This window comes from Pituophis catenifer, unplaced genomic scaffold (assembly GCF_029215685.1).
Source record: "Pituophis catenifer annectens isolate HBS135680 unplaced genomic scaffold, rPitCat1.0.hap2 SCAF_6, whole genome shotgun sequence".
Taxonomy (NCBI): Eukaryota; Metazoa; Chordata; class Lepidosauria; order Squamata; family Colubridae; genus Pituophis; species Pituophis catenifer.
The window spans coordinates 56,054,044-56,074,605 of NW_027256886.1; the positions used below are offsets into that span (position 1 = coordinate 56,054,044).

At 36.1% G+C, this 20,562-nt stretch overlaps 1 protein-coding gene across 1 annotated transcript in view; it reads left to right on the top strand.

The window, feature by feature from the left end:
* Positions 1-20,562, top strand: part of DMBT1 (deleted in malignant brain tumors 1) — a 111,774-nt gene continuing 91,212 nt past the window's right edge. Inside the window, exons 1-10 of the mRNA XM_070946291.1 lie at positions 1-35; positions 2,797-2,927; positions 4,059-4,064; positions 4,213-4,227; positions 7,063-7,098; positions 8,147-8,294; positions 8,446-8,627; positions 13,920-13,940; positions 16,577-16,624; positions 18,275-18,340. Of these exons, the coding sequence (XP_070802392.1) occupies positions 1-35; positions 2,797-2,927; positions 4,059-4,064; positions 4,213-4,227; positions 7,063-7,098; positions 8,147-8,294; positions 8,446-8,627; positions 13,920-13,940; positions 16,577-16,624; positions 18,275-18,340 (688 nt within the window). The remainder of the gene's footprint in view (positions 36-2,796; positions 2,928-4,058; positions 4,065-4,212; positions 4,228-7,062; positions 7,099-8,146; positions 8,295-8,445; positions 8,628-13,919; positions 13,941-16,576; positions 16,625-18,274; positions 18,341-20,562) is intronic.

Consider the following 20,562-nt stretch of genomic DNA (forward strand, 5'->3'; position numbering starts at 1 on the left):
ATGAGGTATGACAAAATGAAAATGATCTACTTAAGGTGAGTCTAGGAGAATCTCTGAAAATTCTCATGCATTTTCACAAAATAAATATGAAAGTCCTTAAAATAGCAAAAATGGTTTGTAATACAGATTGGAGTATTTTGGACTTTAAAAAGAAAAAAACCAATTTCTTTTGAGCACACTGAAGTAATGTCAGGAGTCACATTCTACAATGCAGCTGAAGGAAAATGTCCTCTTTAAGATGTGGTAACTTCCAAACATGCCACAATTTTATAATCCCCTTTGATATGGAGAATGTTCCCATTTATGCATAGTAGTTAGGAGGATTTTTGGTGTTCTGTTGCAATTCATTTGATACCACCTCAAATCCATAGATTTTTGCCTGCTTTCTTCCTGGAAAATATCTCTTACCAAAAAAAAAAAAAGAGGAAATAGGATGACAAATCTGGGCTTCATTTTCAAGACTGTTTACACAATAAACAGTATAAAGTATTAAAGAAGTATAGAAATTAAAAGATAAGGAAAATGCCATTTGTATGCACCTATAATGTTGGCACAGTTTAACAAATATTGTTTGGCATCTTGAAGTATTTTCCAGATCACTTCCTTTTCATCTGCACTGTTGAAAAAAATGCAGATCAAGTTTCAGATTCTGCAGTGTATATATTCACAGATGATCCCTGCCACAGAATTACTGTTTTAAATTCTTCTGGAATCTTCCCCTGAGATGGATCACACACTGATCTTTCTTGGGGTGCTGCTACTTTCAGCCACAGGTAATATGCTGGGTTTGATGTGGGTGAAGAGATACTTGGTACCAACAAAGGAGAATATTTGTAGCTCAGGGTTGAAATGAAGGGTCCTTGGTGCTCTTTGAGCTTGGTTGTTCTCTTAAAGATGATTTATTAGCCAAACTAGGTAACATCATCAGTGCTCAGAGAGTTCAGAGTGTTTATCAGTGCTCAGAGAGTACCAAGGCATACTTATTTCATTCTCTCCATATACAAGGTTGGAAATGAGCTAAATAATAATGAAGAACTGAAAAAAATAGGCTATTTAAATATTTTAAAGCAATGACTAGTGTGTACTGCAGTTTTCTTGGGAACATTATGGATATTTCTTTCAGAGATTTTTCCTCCTTCCTAATCGAGCTAAAAGCCATAGGATTAAGAGATAATCCCTAGGCAAGTACTGGACTGGTTCTGACTACGAGTCTCCAAAATCAGCTAAGGTCCCATAAGTCTACTATCTGGGACAGTTATGATTTATTGAAACCTATTTCATCAGAGGGACTATAAAATTTGGTCTACAGGTTATGGGTAGACTTGATATTTAGCTAACGTTAGTAATAATTAATCCAGTAATTACTTTACTAAGAAATAACTAAATAGCAGAAATTGAATTGAGACACTTGAATGGAATTAAGTTATGAATTTCACTGAAAGCAGAAGGACAAGATAGACCCGACTAACTTGTTTGCTTTGATCATTGTCTCAGTTTTGTGATTCTATCAGCACGAGCCACAGACTACTCAATCCATCATATTTTCCCTAAAAGAACATTTCTGGGAAATATATCTTCAGTATAAGATGCAGTCAGGGTAGCTTTTCCAGTTTTATGTAATAAAAAAGTCATTATAAGGCTAGGGGTTTTCCTAACTTAGTAACAGATTTAAGCACAGCTTGTTGCAAGTATATTTACTGATTTCTGCACAACCACATTCTGATTTCTTCTTACAATAGGTGATGGAATAAAAAATGTCTAACTAAAAATCAATGAAACCAATGATTGTTTCAGCCAATGTAGTACTAATTTCTCAGCCCAATGTTGATTAAACCTTCCTTCCTTCCTTCCCTCCTTCCTTCCTTCCTTCCTTCCATAAATGATAATTATATTGAAATATAATTTGATCTAAATTATTATCCTAAAAAACCCACAAAGTCACAAACTTGGGAATGATAGCAAAATTAGGAGCTAAGATGTAGCTGGAATGGGGTAAGATGTTAGAAAAAATATTGGTCAGTACTTGAAAGGTCTTCTTCTTACTGTATGCCAGCAGATGGTGATAAAATGGCCCTATGCCATACACGTAGCAAAAATGTGAAATAAAAATGCACTTATGCTTAAATGCCACATTTTATCATATAAGTGACTGTCCTTATTTTAGCAATGTAAATACAGTTTTTTTCTATTTTTTCTATTATTGCCTAATGTAAAGAATGAACCTCCATGCAGCTACTTGGGGTTGGATGAATACCATGCTTTTGGTTCCCCATTCAATAGATCAGATGCAATATGATTAAGGCTGATGCCTTAAGAACTGCTGTGTAAAGATAATGAATCTAGTAATAAAAACATCTTAGAATGATTTGGGCCCATTTTAGGATTTGTAATTAAATTATGAGACATTCTATATTTTTTTTTATTTTACTCAAGATATATTTGTAAGAATGGTTAAAATATATAAAAGACAAATGAAATTAAATGGATCAAGTTAATAGAACAAAAATTATATACATTTCAGAAATATGTGTATTGCTTTTCCATGGATATTTACCAATTCTGATTTTATTGTAAACTGAAATGCCATAAGCTTCTTCAACTCAGTATCCATCTAAAAGTCTTTGAATAAACATTCCAATCATTTCTAGCCAATAAGAATTATTATGCTAGATAGGAGAAGAATATTTTACCTAAATTCTGTGTCTTTCCTAATTGGAAGGACTCATTCATTTATTACTATTTACAGGATAGGTTTATAATTCCTACAACAATAGATGCTGATAAATTACAACACAGGAGTGTCAAACTTGCGTCATCACAGCGTCATCGCGTGACATATCATGACTTTTTCCCCTTTGCTAAACCATCCAGTCGCATCCGGTCCATGGGCCGCAAGTTTGACACTCCTGCTACAATAGATATCACAGGCAAAACATCATATCTATATTTAAACACTAAGATATAAAGCCAAAAAAACAGTAATTATTTAATAACCATTACCAAGATTCAAAGTGGATTGATCCATGGCATAATTGGTATAAAACAAATCTCACACTATAATCAACCAAATGTTTAATTTGGAAATCTTCAGCTATCGTTCTCAATATGTGAGTTTGTATTTACACAATGAAGAAAACAATATTGTAAGGTTTGCTATATTCTTGAGTGAATATAATCATTTCTACATTTTCAGAATGCTTTATATTACAGTGTAAAATGCCAGGGACATCAGAAAGTAAACAGACATTGATTCCTATAGCTCAAATGTAGTAGATAGTTCTACATCTAGAAGTAAAGTAGATTAGCCTAAATTCCACACAATTACACAGTCAATCAACTCCATAGGTCCTACCAAACGCCATTTTGTTTTCCACTTATTATTTAGGCTACTGCAGAATATTAATCTGGGAAGAGTATCTATGTAATCAAGAGATTGATTTACAATACATAAGTGATTAAGAATACTCAATATATATGTCCCAATATTTATTTATTTATTTTATTCAATTTGTATACCGCCCTTCTCCTAGTGGACTCAGGGCGGTGCACAGCCAGAACTAAAACACATACCACTACAAAATTTAAAATTATTAAAAGAATTACATAACTGGCCCAAATTTAAAACAATTCGAATTAAAACCCAATGACAATTTAAAAACTAAAAAACTAAAAAAGACTAAAAATGGGGGGGGGGGGGAGTTCACGCCAGCCCTGCTTGATGGAAAAGAAAAGTTTTCAGGGCACGGTGAAAGACCCGGAGATCCGATATCCTTCGTATCTCTGGGGGCAAATCGTTCCAGAGGGCAGGAGCTGCCACAGAGAAGTTAAGCATTACTTAGAATTCCCTTAATATTTTTCAGATGATATGAGCCTTACTTTGGATTCTGGCTGGATGCAAATAAGAAGAATAAATAGCTAAATAAAGGGCAGGAAATGCATAAAGGGCAAATGTTAAGACTGGATGACAGAAATGATAGGGTTACAGTACTGGGACAGGATCTCCAAAAATGTAGCAATGTGTTTGCTTATATTAAATATTTTTCCCCCAACATCTACAGTATCTGGTAAGTGTTGTTCTTCTATTAATGGAATTGATTCAATGCCACAAATTTTTTTAAAACCTTGTGAAGTAGGTACAGAAGAAAGGGACCGGGGCATAACAATGTGTTTGCTTATATTAAATAAGTTTTTTCTTTTCTTTTCTTTCTGCAGCATCTACAGAATCTGGTAAGTGTTCGTCTTCTTCTAATGGAATTGATTCAATGCCATATTTTTTCTTTAAAGATAGGAAGCTTGTGAAGTAGGCACAAAAGAAAGGACATTGCAAAATATACACACTCTTCATTGTTTCCCTTAGCATTGAGAAATATGACCAGATTAAAGGGTTGGGAATGAATCACTCTCATTCAGGTGTTGCCAGCATAAGTGGAAAAACAATTGTTTCATATTAAACAGATTGTGAAATTCTAATATTCAGTTCTTTCCCTCCTGCTTCTACTTTCTAAATACATCAGATTCATGAGCTCTTAAGCCAGGCAAAAAAAGTTGCGAGATCAAGTGCTGGTTATGTCAGATAAAGTAGGAATATTTCAGTTTTGAACGAAAAAAAGGGGAAACAAGGAAGATTTAATAATATCCCCTCTACATTTGTTGTCAATTATGGAATCAGCAGCACACATCCTAATCCATCATCTCCTTAATAAACGTCAGCGTTCCAAGTAATGCACCCATTCAAGACAGAACTCCAAAGCAGCCAGATTCCTCAACGAACAGTTTATTGGATACATCATATTGGCACAACTGGCGAAAGCCAAAGTTCTGAAAGTTCCCATGGTTTTCACCTAATTAAAAAGTGAATGTTCCCCCTTCCCCCAAGTCATCCATCACATTCTCCAATAGAGGTGCTGGCTGGTTGCTTGGTTACTCCACTCGTCCTCTCCCCAGCATCTGTTTGAATATCCTTGGTTCCCACAGAAAAACTTTTTATTTTGACTACAAAGCCAGGCTTTTCCCCTCCCTTTCTTCCCCTCTGCCCTGTGGCAATCATGAAGCCTCAAAGATGTCCTGAGCCTGGTTCGCTTCAGGGTTGACACTAGACTTGGCACACCCAGAACCTGTACTCCCACTTTTCTCCTGCCTGGGTTGATCATATGTACCTCTTCTTAAGTACATACTTCTCATCTGCAGACCTCTCACTTGAAATTTCCAGAAAAATAGTAAAGTAAAGATTGCTTGATTGTGTTTGCCAACAGGAAGTGTTGGGCCTGATTATCATTTACCAGAAGGGTTATCCATAAGAGCCTTAGACTTCTTCTGTCCCTAACTTGATCAGCATTGTATTGTCCTATTTTTTTAATAAAAATGGATTTGACTATAAATCGGTAAAATAAAGGTATTTACTGCACTGCAAGGAGTGAAAATTTTAATGGGTGTGGACAATCTATTCTGTCTATTCTAATTCTCTTGGTTCAAGAATTACCTTTCTCCCAAGTAACCAATAGCTGCAGATTAAAATTCTTATCTTATTTTCTTTCATAAACATAATTAATTACAAACCAAACATCTGAGTAACAATGCATGGGGATGAATAATGTGATAATTTTTTCCCCATGAGTTACAAAGATGCCACTTCAAATTTATTTTATTTACCATATTTTTTGGAGTATAAAACGTACCTTTTTCCCCCCTAAAAGGTACGTCTTATACACCGAATGTAGTTCTACCCACCCACTGGCCCCCACCCTTTGGCCTCTGCCTCACAGCAGTTACTTCCTTGCAAAACAGCAAGAAAAAACAGCTCCTTTCAGCTTCAGCATAACCTAATTAGCACAAGTTGATTGGCTCGGCCTCCCAACTCTCAGCTGATTTGCTCTCAGCTGTTTTGCAGGGCTCTGCTGCTTGCTGCAAAGATGTAAATTGCTGGAGCAGATTTTTTTTTCTCCTTATGCTAATCAAGCTATGCTGAAAATGAAAATGAGAGTAAAGCAGGCTGTTTGCTGTTTGTTGCAAGGAGGCAAAATTGCTCAGAGGCAGAGGCAGAGGCAGAGGCAGATTTCTTTTTCTTCTTTTCCTCACCAAAAAAGGTAGGTCCGTCTAATACTCCAAAAATACTATTATTTTAGTATTTTAGTATGGTATTTATTTTAGGTATATTATGGCAACTCATCTTAAACAAAGTGTAAAGGATGGACTGCAGCACAAGTCCAGAAGACTAAACCTCTGGTCCCAGTGACTGACCCTGGTTCACGTATATTTGCCTTCTTTCATGAGAGAGTAAATTAATCAAAACACTAAAACGATCTTAAGATATCCCTGGTTCCCTGGGATCCTAGGCCTGACAACATAGCCAGGACTTGCAGGATTTATGTAACATATAAAAGGATGGCGCTAACCTCACTTCTGGGGGCGAATATGGCGGAGAAGGCCCATCTCCTAGAATCTCCCAGGTATAAGTCCCAAAGGACTGGATCCAAAGCATGCCGTTTCTTCCAGATCTAATGGAATGGGCAAGTGTAGTTGGGGAGAGCTGGTCCCTCAGATAACCAGTACTATGCTATGAAGGACTATAAAGTTTAAAACCAGCACCTTGGACTGGCAACCATGCAGCTCATGAAGCACAGGTGGAATAGGTGCTGTTCTAGAAGCACACCTACTGCTCACTGCTGCTGCACTCTGCACCATCTGAAACTTTCAGATGCTTTTCAAGGGCAACCCCATGTAGAACTCGTTACAATAGAGCCCAATTTGGAAGTTACTAGGATGAACGTGTCTGTGAGCAGAGTTTCCTGGATTCTACCACAGATGTTTTTGTGTAAGTCTTCTTCAAAGCTTTTAGTGCTCTGCTGATGGTAGACCAGCAAGGAGAGCTTTAGTAAAGAGAAATTTATGCTGTCCTTCTAATGGTTGACTCCCTAAAAGTCATGCACACACACACACAAACACAAAACACACAAACACTATATGATCAAACTAATCCAAGACACAATTTCCACCACATTTGAGGTAACAGCAAAATAATTCATTTTTATCTTTTTTTTTTCCCCTTTCCCCTTCTTTTTAAAGGAGTAACTCCTATGCCCAGTGATCTTTCTTCAACATGTAAGTAGAACATCTAGGTAACATAATTCAGAAAAATTAGTTTTCAACCTTGTGGAACACTTTTTAGAACAATAATTCCCCAGCAAGCAATTGACATGCAAATATCCACAAGGTGTATATTTACATTTTAAATTCGTTAAAAGGTACTTATCACAGAATGCTTGAATTTCCTTGCTTCCAGACATTTTTATTTCACCAGTCTTCTACTATGCTGCATGGATTTTGTATTTCAAAACAGGAGAGTCAAATATAGCTGTCTTATAATATAGGCAATATTATAAGACAGGGGTGTCAAATTCGATTTCATTGAGGGCTGCATCAGGGTTGTGTTTGACCTCCGGTGCCCAGGGTTGGCATGGCCAGCTCAACATCACTCATGTCGGGGGCGTCTTTGATGGCCTGAGTGCGCTGCCAGAAACACCACAGGCCAGTCCTTCGCTGTTTCCACAGCAGCCCCATGGGCCAGATCTAAGTACCCCATGGGCCAGATCCAGCCCCCGCACCTTGAGTTTGACACCCCTGTTATAAGACATGTGAGATCTTTGATTAATACAATGATACCTAATGCTTGGTCTTCACAGAAAAATAAAACATACCCATGAAAAGGCACACTTTTACTTCTTATAGCTGTGCCCTAATGATCTCATCGTATTATATTTTGATCTATGTCAACTTTCTGCTTGAGCTGATTATCATGAGATCAACGTGACCAAGATTGTAAGACATAAGAAACAATAAGATTTTTTTTTAATGAAAAATGAGATTTAAAAAACCACTGTGTTTATAGGAACAGCTTCAGTTGATAGTGGAGCTGTGTTGTGTTTTTGCTAACAGGTATTAGATATGATACATTTCATTAAATAAATACAGGAAGTAAAATACTAATCAATTAATATTAAATTACATTCACAATTCTTAAATTAAGATAATGTATAAATTTTCACCATAAAATGTATAGAGTTGTACAATAGATATTATATAATTTAATATACGATGAAATATGATATTCTACTATTTTTCTTTCTTTCTTTCTTTCTTTTTTTGATAGCTGAACCTGGATGTGGCGGCACATTTTCAGACGCTACAGGCTCATTTTTTGGCCCATATTATCTTGGAGACAATCGTGATCAAAAGTGTGTCTGGAGAATTGACTCCCCTGAGCACCATCCAATAAGAACAAACCTTAATTATGTAAAGTAAGCATTTTTCTTTCAAATCCTTTTCAGTCATTTCAATCCCTGAAATTTCATTGGCCTTTTTGCATAAAAGGGGAAACGAGAGTGTTTTCCCCCATTGATACTCTGTTGTCCAGTCCATGATTACTTTTGTGTACTTTTTCCTCTTCAGCTTAAATTGTGCGACTGAATATATTGCTGTCTATGAGGGAGAACCAGAGAGGTCACGTCTACTTGGGAAAATATGCGAAGGAGAAAGGACATTTTTCTCTTATTCAGGCCTGATGATCTTGGTATTATACAGACATTCTGATACAGAAGGTCAAGGCTTCATTGCATTTTATGATGTAGGAGGTAAGCATGCTACTGATCCTGTTTATTGAAAAGAAGGACTGGGATAACATGATAGTAAGAGCCTGTAGTACAGTGGACTAAAGCACTATAATTAACATCTGCTGCTTGCAATTACTGCAAGTTCAAATCTCCCCAGGCTCAAGGTTGACTCAGCCTTCCATCCTTTCAAAGGTAGGTAAAATGAGGACCCAGATTGTGGGGGCAATAAGCTGACTTTGTATAAATATACAAAAGTATGAAGGCTATTGCTTAACACATTGTAAGCCGTCCTAAGTCTCCGGAGAAGGGCGGCATATAAATTAAAGCAAAATTAAAGCAAATAAAGCAAATAAATGATAGCAGTGGTCCAATATCTAAGAGGTAACCACAAGAACAGGGAGTCAACCCATTCTCCAAAGCACCTGAAGGCAGGGCAAGAAGCAATGGATGGAAACTAATCAAGGACAGAAGCAATCTAGAACTAAGGAGAAATTTCTTGACAGGGAGAACAATTTATCTAGTGGAATGACTTGCCTCCAGAAGTTGTGGATGCTCCAGCACTGAAGGTTTTTAAGAAGAGATTAGATAACCATTTGTCTGAAATAGTAAAGGGTTTCCTGCCTGAGCAGGAGGTTGGACTAGAAGTCCTCCAAGGTCCCTTCCAACTCCATTATTTTGTTATTCTGATACTTGCTGCTATGCTTTTCCTGCCATGGGGAGTTTTTGCTGATATTTTACTTTATTGTACATGTCTTTCTTTCTCTGTCTAATCTCAGAAATCAGAACTCTAGCAACTAGTGATTTCAGATTTAGATTTGTTATCCCTTTGAGACAGGCTTCAAACCAGCATTAAATCCCATGGAAGAAATTACACAAAGATCACCCTATCTTAGTTTGGGAAGGCTGCCCATTTTTCAAAACTCTATAAATAGTCAAAGATGTTGCCAGAATTTATGCCATATTGAAATCTTTTCAAATACAGCATAATTTCTTTTCTATTTTTTGCTTCCTTCCAGTTAGGACTAGAAGAAGATTTGGGAAATGGCTTTTAGAAATATTTCTTCCTCCCTTGATAGCATGTACTCGGGACTGTGCTATCTCTGTGGTCAGGAAGAGAAGGAAGTGTGCAAGCAACAAGAGAATATTCTGGCTTCTTCTACAGTCCCTTTTGAAGTCTCAAATTTTGACAAGGAAGAGTAGACTTGTAGAACTTTCTAGAGTAAGAACATGCAAGCTCTGAGCCTCCTTCAACCCCAGAGTTCTTAATCCATTCCATTGTGAACTTCTGTACATATATAACCTCCTTGGTCCTCTTCAGTTGAAGATGCTGCACAGGAAATTTCTTTCACGTAGGAGGCTAGGCCACACATTTACTAGATATATTTTTCAAGATGGGTATAACACTAACAATATAGTGTTATTATTGCTCAGATTATTAAAACAGATGGACCATTTACAAGGTTCACACAGCTGTTTTGAAAAATGTCCCCAGCTGTCTCAGCACAAATGTGGATGCCGAATCACTTCATCTTATTGGTGAATCCAAACTGTTGAATGTCCCTGTACATGCACACCAGGGACGAGTTTCAAAACCCATCACTACCGGTTTGCTTGTGGGCTTGCGTGCGCTCGCACTCACGTGCAACACTCCTGCACATGTCCAGGTGGGTGGGCGGAGCCTCCCACCACCACCGCTACCAGTTCGCCCAATTCGGAGCAAACCGGTAGCAACCCACCACTGATGCAAACATAGACAGCTTTCTGCGTTTGGTTCAGTCTAATATATATTAGCACTGGGATTTTTTCAAATACTTTGCATAGCCCTATACCACAAAAAACCAAGCATCCAAAATCTGAAATCCAATATTACTGTTATTTCTGGGAAGAACTCTTGGGCTAATTAGTCCTTAAAACAAGCAAAACATAATTGCAGTTGAATGCTTTATTCACCTGTCCAGAAAATGCAATCTGATACTATAGTGTAGTGGACCATAGCAACGTCAAGGAGCATCCTCCCCCAGTTTGCTTTCTGGCTAAATTCTCCATGACAACAGTTTTATAAATCTCTGGGTACCCAATAGTCATTTTATGAGATTGCTTTTGAAACAATCTCAATTTTCAGGTATCTGTAGATATGCTGCAGTCAGTCATAGAAACATAGAAAACTGATGACAGAAAAAAACCTAGTGTTTTATGGCAGATGCCATTTGAAGGGGAAAGGTTATTAAATTTTTTGTTTGTTTGTTTTCTTTTTATTTATGTATTTATTGTTTTTTAATTATTGCTTTTACCTTTATCAACACCATCCTCAGCTCTTCATTATGTAGAATCACATGTGTCTCATCAAAGGAATCTTATAAGTCCCTAAACTGAAAAGTGGCTTCCTTTGTTTCTTTGTAGCAGAGGTCTTCAAACTTGGCAGCTTTAAGATTTGTGAACTTCAACTCCCAGAATTCTCCAGTCAGCATAGAATTCTGTGAGTTGAAGTCCACAAGTCTTAAAGCTGCCAAGTTTGAAGACCTCTGCTTTATGGTCTCATAAATCTCTCATTCCAAATGGACAGGAATGTTTTCACGATTTATCTATGTTAATTGTGGTCATTTTGAAATTATTTTGTTTAGTATAATGGTTCTGTCCTTTCAAGCTATGTTTTTCACCTTGACAACTTTCAAGATGTCTGGACATCAACTCCCAGAATTCCCAAGCCAGCATGCTGAAGTCCATATATCTTAAAGTTGGTAAGGTTGAGAACTGAGAAAACAATGAATTGGAAGGAGCTTCTATGGCTATTGGTAGAAAAGCAATTGAAAAGCAGAGAAAACAACTGATATTTGTTTACTTATTTGTATCCCACCTTCATTATTTTTACAAATAAAGACTAATAGATTTTTTTTTCTTATCAGAGGCTTTCACAACTCCATTGCCAAGAGCTGACCTCACAAGTAAGTTTATACTCTCAATCTATAATTTTTCCAAGAAGTTTAAAAATTATTGTTTGCAAATAATAAGTAAATTAAACTAAGTAATCAACTAAATAATAATAGAATGACTATGGCAAAAGAAAGCAAATGTAGTACCAATAGTAATTGATGGCTTGGATGCAATCCCAAAACAACTGAAGCAAATTCACCATCAGTCAACTGCAAAAGACAGCTTTATTTATTTTTTAAAATTTATTTTACTTTTATTTGTCAAGAACATATTCAGTAATATATATAAATATAAGCATGAATTGAATACATAAAATGAGTACAATTAAAGGGAAAATTAGGACAGGGATGGTAGGCACGCTGGTGCTCTTATGCACGCCCCTTACAGACCTCTTAGGAATGGGTGAGGTCAACAGTAGACAGTCTTAGGTTAAAATTTTGGGGGTTTTGGAATGAAACCATAGAATCAGGTAGTGCATTCCAGGCATTGACCACTCTGTTGCTGAAGTTGTATTTTCTGCAATCGAGTTTGGAGGGGTTCACTTTAAGTTTGTATCTATTGTGTGCTCATGTATTGTTATGGTTGAAGCTGAAGTAGCCATTGACAGGTAGGACATTGTAGCAGATAATTTTATGAGCTATGCTTAGGTCAGCTTTATTTGGAACAGCTTATATCCTGCAACAATATCTTCAACACCATCGAACATCCACATCTGCCTATGCCAAGTCTTTGGAAAGGATTCGAAAGGTGGACAAAAATGCCAAATTCAGGCTGATTTTATTTATTTTATTTATTTATTTATTAAATTTATATACCGCCCTTCTCCCTGAGAACTCAGGGCGGTGTACAGCCAGAATTAAAAAACATGAAATACAAATATTAAAAACAATTAAAATATATATAAATTTGGCCCAAAATTAAAAATACAAACCAATTAAACATTTAAAATTTCTTCTTAAGCCAGCCGGCTTGCTGGAAAAAGTGGGTTTTAAGGGCATGGCGGAAGGCACTAAGGTCTTGGATTCTCCTTATCTCTGGGGACAACTGATTCCAGAGGGTAGGTGCCCCCACAGAGAAGGCCCTCCCCCTGGGAGTCACCAGCCTACATTGATTGGCTGATGGCACCCTGAGGAGGCCCTCTCTGTGGGAGCGCACGGGACGATGGGAGGTCGTCGGTAGCAGCAGGCGGTCTCAAAGATAACTAGGCCCGATGCCATGGAGCGCCTTAAAGGTGATAACCAACACCTTGAAGCGCACCCGGAAGACCACTGGGAGCCAGTGCAGCTCGCGCAGGAACGGTGTTACATGGGAGCGCCATGCTGCTCCCATCACTACCTGCGCTGCTGCATTCTGGACCAGTTGGAGCCTCCGGGTGCTCTTCAAGGGGAGCCCCATGTAGAGAGTGTTGCAGTAGTCAAGGTGAGAGGTGACGAGGGCATGAATGACTGTGCACAGGGAATCCCGATCAAGAAAGGGCCGCAACTGGCGAATCAGGCGAACCTGACAAAAGGTCCCCCTAGTTACAGCTGTCAGATGTTCCTCCAAAGACAGCTGCATATCCAGGAGGACTCCCAGATTGCGAGCCCTTTCTGTGGGGGCCAAAGACTCGCCCCCAATAGTCAGTGATGGAGTCAACTGACTAAATTGGGATGCCGGGAGCCACAGCCACTCAGTCTTGGAAGGGTTGAGCTTGAGCCTGTTCCTCCCCATCCAGATCCACACAGCCTCCAGGCACTGGGACATCACTTCCAGGGCATCATATGTGATGAATCATAAATTGTCATGTTTACTTTTTGCTGAGGAATTAAGAACAATTTATACAATTCAAGAGGGTTATATTAAAATAGAACAGACACTCAAGCATGACCCTTAGTCCAGAGATTTCAACAATATTACAGAACTCTGAGTTTATCTTGCTTCAGGAACGTTGGCCCCATTCCATTTGGAAAAATCCATGTTAGGAAAGCCTGCCATTTTACTCTGAAGAGTAAATGAGTTTTAACAACCAATCATTCAGATGCACATAACTGTGCAGATATGTATACTGAGATGTCTATTTCAGGACCACGCCTTCTTCATTATTCTAATCCAAAAACAAAATCACATATGGAAACTGTCGGGCATTGGGTTCCTATTTTGTGGGAATGTTATAAATTGGGAAATGTACATAACCATATTTCTGCCTTTGTTACTTTATTCTTCTCTCTTTCCTTCCACTGACCTTTACACCGACCCTCATCATGTTTTTTAGAAAATACAGTTCACTATCACATTTTAGTTGTAATCATACCAGATTTTTAATGACTGGTTATAGTAGTATCGACAATTAATACAAGTGATATCATTTACATATAATTTTATTTTATTTTATTTTCTGAACAGCTCGTCCTGAAGAACCAACTGGTAAGTTCCGTATCCCCTTTTCATGTCTTAAAATAAATTCTTTCTGGTTAGTTACTCTGTGTGAATGATACCTTTTGTCATTTAAATAACTGATAAAAACACCCTCACAGAAGAAATAATTTTTTTCCAGAAAAAGTCCTAGAGTATTCCTCTCCTCAAAATCAGATACGTTAGTTGGCTATTAAACCACAGACTGTTAATGCAATATTCAGTAGTAAAAAAGAATTTCTTTCTTCAGGAATAGAGTAGCATAGCATGGTGTAGCGTAGCGTAGCGTAGCGTAGCGTAGCATAGAATAGAATAGAATAGAATAGAATAGAATAGAATAGAATAGAATAGAATAGAATAGAATAGAATAGAATAGAATACTTCTTTGGCCAAGTGTGATTGGACACACAAGGAATTTGTCTTTGGTGCATATGCTCTCAGTGTACATAAAAAGACAAGATACATTTGTCAAGAATCATAAGGTACAACACTTAATGATAGTCATAGGGTACAAATAAGCAATCATGAAACAATCCATATCAATATAAATCGTAAGGATACAAGCTACAAAGTTACGTCATGCAATCATAAGTGGGAGGAGATGGGTGATAGGAACGGTGAGAAGACTAATAGTAATAGTAATGCAGCCTTAATGAATAGTTTGACAGTGTTGAGGGAATTATTTGTTTAGCAGAGTGATGGCGTTCAGGGAAAAAACTGTTTTTGTGTCTAGTTGTCTTGGTGTGCAGTGCTCTATAGCATTGTTTTGAGGATAGAAGTTGAAACAATTTATGTCCAGGATGCAAGGGGTCTGTAAATATTTTCACAGCCCCCTTTTTGACTTGTGCAGTATACAGGTCCTCAATGGAAGGCAGGTTAGTAGCAATTGTTTTTTATATACTGTCCCAAAGTGCTTTACAGCACTCTCTGGGAGATTTACAAAGTCAGCGTTATTTACATATTTGCCCCCAAAATCTGGATTCTCATTTTACCAATTTCAGAAGGATGGAAGGCTGAGTCAATCTTCATTTTACTTTTGTTTATTGTTTGTTGGATATGAATTGCATTTGGTTGTCTTATTATGTGAATGCATGGCTGGATTTGGAGGGGCATCAAACCTTGCTTCTCTGTGAAGATACCCCTTGTTGGTTTGGCATCTTCCTGAAGCAACCAAGTGGCAAATGTGTGGCACACTCATTTCTCATTTTCTGCTTCTCTTTATACCAAAGCAGCTCATCTTCTGATAGCTAAGAAAATATACTCTACAGAGAGCCTAATTCTCTGTTATATCTAGAATCTGTAGCAGTTTGTCTTGTGGTATGCATAAGGCTCTGCTGTTTTAAATCCTGGTTCTAATCAAGAATCAATAATGGATCTATAATCCCTATTAACCTTCTGGATAATTTTCAATCATCCTGAAGGAACAGCATTATCTGGTCTTAGATACTGTCCTTGCTCACTGCAATATTTGATCTGATCTGATTATTAAAAATGAAGTAGTGTATCTTTAATATTGATCTTTTAAAAGACCTGAGCACACCCTCTTCCCCCCACTTTTTAATGATATTGATTCTTCAACAAATTAGTCACACCACTTTCCCATCAACTATCGCAATCTCTGAGTAGCACATGGCGAACTTTGTTTTGCCATGCGTGTTAAGGAAGACATAAATGACTGCAATATTGAATATGTCTCTTCCTTGTGGAAGAAATAGCTACACATGTCTTATGGTGCTGCCCATTCTAAATGACTTGATGATTGGCTATTTGATATTTGCCTAGTTAACAATTGTCAAAGTCCATCAATTGATCAGAATAGGAGAAAGCTCTCCTGGGGGCACACTTGTTGCCAGAAATTTCTAGAAATATACAGTAGAATAGACATTGCTTTTTAGGAATTAATAGTCAAGGTTTCCCTTTAAAACAGACTTTAAAAGTATGTGGGTGTATCTATAGGAACAGTTAATTCAATCAGGGTAAAAAAAGGATTTGTTTGTTACCTTTTTGGTGTTCTCTGTAGTTATATGTATTAGCGACAGAAAGCTATTTTCTGACTCTAAATAGACGATGAGGATGATTCTAAATCTGATGAAGAGATAGTTATTCTAGTTTTTATAAATTACTCACTGAAATATAAGACTGGATAAATGGAAGAATGGTAAAATCAATAGGAGTGACATTTAAATTTCCTTTCTTTATGAACAGGTGTCTTTGGAGACAGTGAATAACCAACTTCTTTTTTTCTGTTCCAAATCTAACTTTCTAATAAACTGTTAAGCATCAATGATAGGTATCATAACTCACAATTGGATTTTTTTCTTTAAAAATAATAATTAGCTTGTTCACCATTGGTCTTTCTACATCTAGAAGTTCAGTGGCTCCATGAATGTGGCTATCATCTCAAAGACTAATCTAACAATCATTGATTGAGAATATATCATTGAGGAAAAAAATACTTCATTAAGTTGTGACAGTGGCTGTTTCGTATTATAAATATTGTAAATCTCTAGTATAAAATATCCTTGATTGGTAACTAAGTGGTCATATATAAGCCATTTACTACCAAAGATATCCCTGTATTTATTTCTTTGCCTGGCTTCAGTGCTATTATATCATAAATATGCTCTGACTTTTTTGTGCATTTTTAGCTCCATTTACCCCTATCAAAATAACTATCATATCAGAAAAGGCCCCTGGTAAGAAAATACACACTTTTATTTTCTAAAATCATGCACTGATGAGTGATCAAAAAACATAGTCAAGTAATTGTTATATTCACATCACTTATTGCACTTCATGTGACAAGGATCAGTGGAAGGAACATCTGGGGACTTAATAGAGGTGTTGGAGCCACTCAGAGAAGTAATTCTAAACTGAAAGAGAGTCTATTGACTAGAAGATCAACATCAGAAATCTGTGAAACAAATAACTTTATAAACAACAAATCCATACACTAGAGCTTTTTTTCTATTACATATATCAGACCAGTAAAAATCCATCCTAATTCCAATTACTCATTAAGTCACTCCCTCCATCTTGTCCTCATAGAATAAAATCTTTTTCTTCTCTGGAATAACTATCAAGCAATTATAAACTTCTCTTTTTCTCAAGGGATTCTCAACCTTGTTAGTATCCATGAAGAAAGAGTCCCAGACTTGTTTTCTTGAGAATTGTAGATTTACTTGGAACTCTTATATCAATTATACTGGAAGGCTTGTGATTAAACCATCATCATAATAGAGAGTAGTACCAGATTTATATTCCAAAAATAGCAGTTAAATTCTTTGCATTGTTAGGTACTTGTGAAATTGCCTCAGTGATTTGGTAAATTTCTATACATAATGACATCTCTGAATTCGTCATCTTTTTTCCAATTACATGAATTGTTTGTTCCTCTTGCGTTTTTAGAACATAATTGAACTATAAACTGAATTGTTTTATTTAACTACTTCTCAAGCATACCCTGGCAATCTGATAAAGCCCATGTTTTTTTTTCCATGTTCTTAGCTCCCTCTTGTAGTCAAGGAGGAAATATTTTATACATTGATTAATGCTTCCTGGCTAATCAGAATTCATACAAATTGAAAAATTTCAGCCACCCACAACTAAACAAATCAAAGCTACAGAGTATATAAAAATAATAAAATAAAAACACAGATTTTTATATCCTTATGTTTTCTAGCAGTTTTTTTTTTTAAAAAACTCCATTTATCCTTATTTAACCTTACCTCCAGCAACCCTCTTCCCTGTCATTTACCAATAAGGAAATCTCAGAAATGATACAGCTCTTCAAAAGGTATAAAAGGCTGTGACTGCAAAGAGCTTCTTTTAGCTTAATAAAGATAATAATCCCATGAACTGATTAAGAGTAATATGCACTGCTTATTGTCTGTTTTAAAAAATAAAATCCAAAATGACAGCTATTTAAACAGCAAAGTGATTGCAGCTCTGTCCCTCAGCTGCTCCTGAGGCTTCTTGCACACCATTGTTGTATGGAGGATCTTGTGGGGTAGTTGAAGACATCTTGGTCCAGACAGAGGAAATCTCACCAGACTGGTCATTCGGCCATTTTCAGGAAATCCAATTGAGGATATATCACTGTGGAAAAAAAGACTTCATTAAGTCATGACAGAGGCTGTTTCGTATCATAAACATTGTAAATGTCTAGCATGCAAAATCCTTTTTTAGTAAGTGATCATATATAAGCCCTTTACTACTAAAGATATCATCTGCAGTCTCATACTGGGGAGTAAGGCAGTTTCACTTACTGTATACAATTTATTTCGTGCCTGGATTCATTGTTATTATCTCACAAATATGCTCTGACTTTTTTGGTGCATTTTTAGCTACATCTACTCCAGCTCCACCTGCTATCCAAACAACTATCAAAACAATCGTCACAGAAGCCCCTGGTAAGAAAACTCACACTTTTATTTTCTATAATCATGCACTGATGAATGATCAAAAACGTAGTCTAGTAATTGTTATATTCACATCACATTCATGTGACAAAGATCAGTGGAAGGAACATCTGGGCATTTAATAGAAGTATTGGAGCTACTCAGAGAAGTAATTCTCAACCGAAAGAGAGACTATTCACTGGAAAATCAACATCAGAAATCTGTTAAACAAATAACTTTAATTCCAATGTTATTACTTTATCAGAATATAAAATACAAAGGAAAGTGAAAATAAGGAAACTAGGGGACGTTAAAGGGAAAATAGAGAGTGTGAGAGAGAAGGGAAAAAAAGAAAAGCATTGACTTCTAACTCTTTTTAGCTCTGTAGAAATAATATTACCACCTCAACCTTTTGCTTTTACACTACAATATATAATTGGCATTTCTGTAATAATACACGTAGCTAATTTGCAAAGCCGCAAATCAAAATTTCATTTTTTTCCATCTCAAACACAAAACCAAGAAGGAGTTTCCAAATAGAAACAAAATTAGATATGTTCCTTTCTTGAAATAAAGCAGTCAATTTAACTATATGTGCTTTTTTATTTCATGTGGGAAGTTAATAATAATTTCTATTTTAATTTATTAATCTTAATAAACTATTAGCATTTATATTAACAAGGTACTATGCTCATTCAAATTCTTTAACCTTAAATGGAAAAACAGTTTTTTTAAAATCCATTTTAAAACTCTAAAATTTTTCTTTAAAAATATTTTTAAACTCAATGAATTCTAATACATGTTTTTAAATTTCTTCCTAATATATATATACTTTCAAATTCATTTTCAATAATATTTTATAAACTTTAGGAATTACTCAACTATTATATATAAAAGAAAGGAAGAAAAACTCCATTTTCAAACCCACTTTATAAACAACAAATCCATACCCTAGAGCTTTCTTTCGATTACATATATCAGACCAGTAAAAATCCATCCTAATTCCAATTACTCATTAAATCACTCCCTCCATCTTGTCCTCATAGAATAAAATCTTTTTCTTTTCTGAAATAACTATCAAGCAATTATAAACTTCTCTTTTTCTCAAGGGATTCTCAACCTTGTTAGTATTCATGAAGAAAAAGTCCCAGACTTGTTTTCTTGAGAATTGTAGATTTACTTGGAATTTTTCTTTCCATTACATTGGAAGGCTTGTAATTAAACCATCATCATAATAGAGAGTAGTACTAGATTTACATTCCAAGAATTGCAGTTAAGATTTTTGCATTGTCAGGTATTTGCACAATTCACAATTTGCATTGTGAAAGTGCCTTGGTGATTTGATAACTTTCTATACATAATGACATCTCTGAATTAGTCATCTTTTTTCCAATTACTTGAATAGTTTGTTCCTCTTGCTTTTGTAAGATTTTTAGAACATAATTGAACTACAAAGTGAATTCTTTTATTTAAATACTTCTCAAGCAGACTTTTGCAATCTGATAAAGTGATATTTTTTTCATGTTCTTAGCTCCCTCTTGTAGTCAAGGAGGAAATATTTTATACATTGATTAATGCTTCCTGGCTAATCAGAATTCATACAAATTGAAAAATTTCAGCTATCCACAACTAAACAATCCAAAGCTACAAAGTACATAAAAATAATAAAATAAAACCACAGATTTTTATATCCTTATGTTTTCCATCAAAGTTTTTTTAAAAAGGTACTCCATTCGTCCTTATTTTACCTTGCCTCCAGCAACCCTCTTCCCTGTTATTTACCAATAAGGAAGTCTCAGAAATGATGCAGATCTTCTAAAAGGTGTAAAAGGCTGTGACTGCAAAGAGACTCTTTTAGCTTAATAACGATAATTATCCTACAAATTGATTAAATAAAAGGCACTACTTATTGTCTGTTTTAAAAATAAAATCCAAAATGACTGCTATTTAAACAGCAAAGTGATTGCAGCCCTGTCCCTCAGCTGCTCCTGAGGCTTCTTGCACACCATTGTTGTATGGAGGATCTTGTGGAATGATTCTAAAACTACCTCTAACCTAGGAGAGTCATATAAATGAAGGGAACGTGGTTCCCTTGTTAGTAGTTGAAGACATCTTGGTCCAGACAGAGGAAATCTCACCCAACTGGTCATTTGGCCATTTTCAGGAAATCCAATTAAGGATATATCACTGTGGAAAAAAAGACTTAATTAAGTCATGACAGAGGCTGTTTCGTA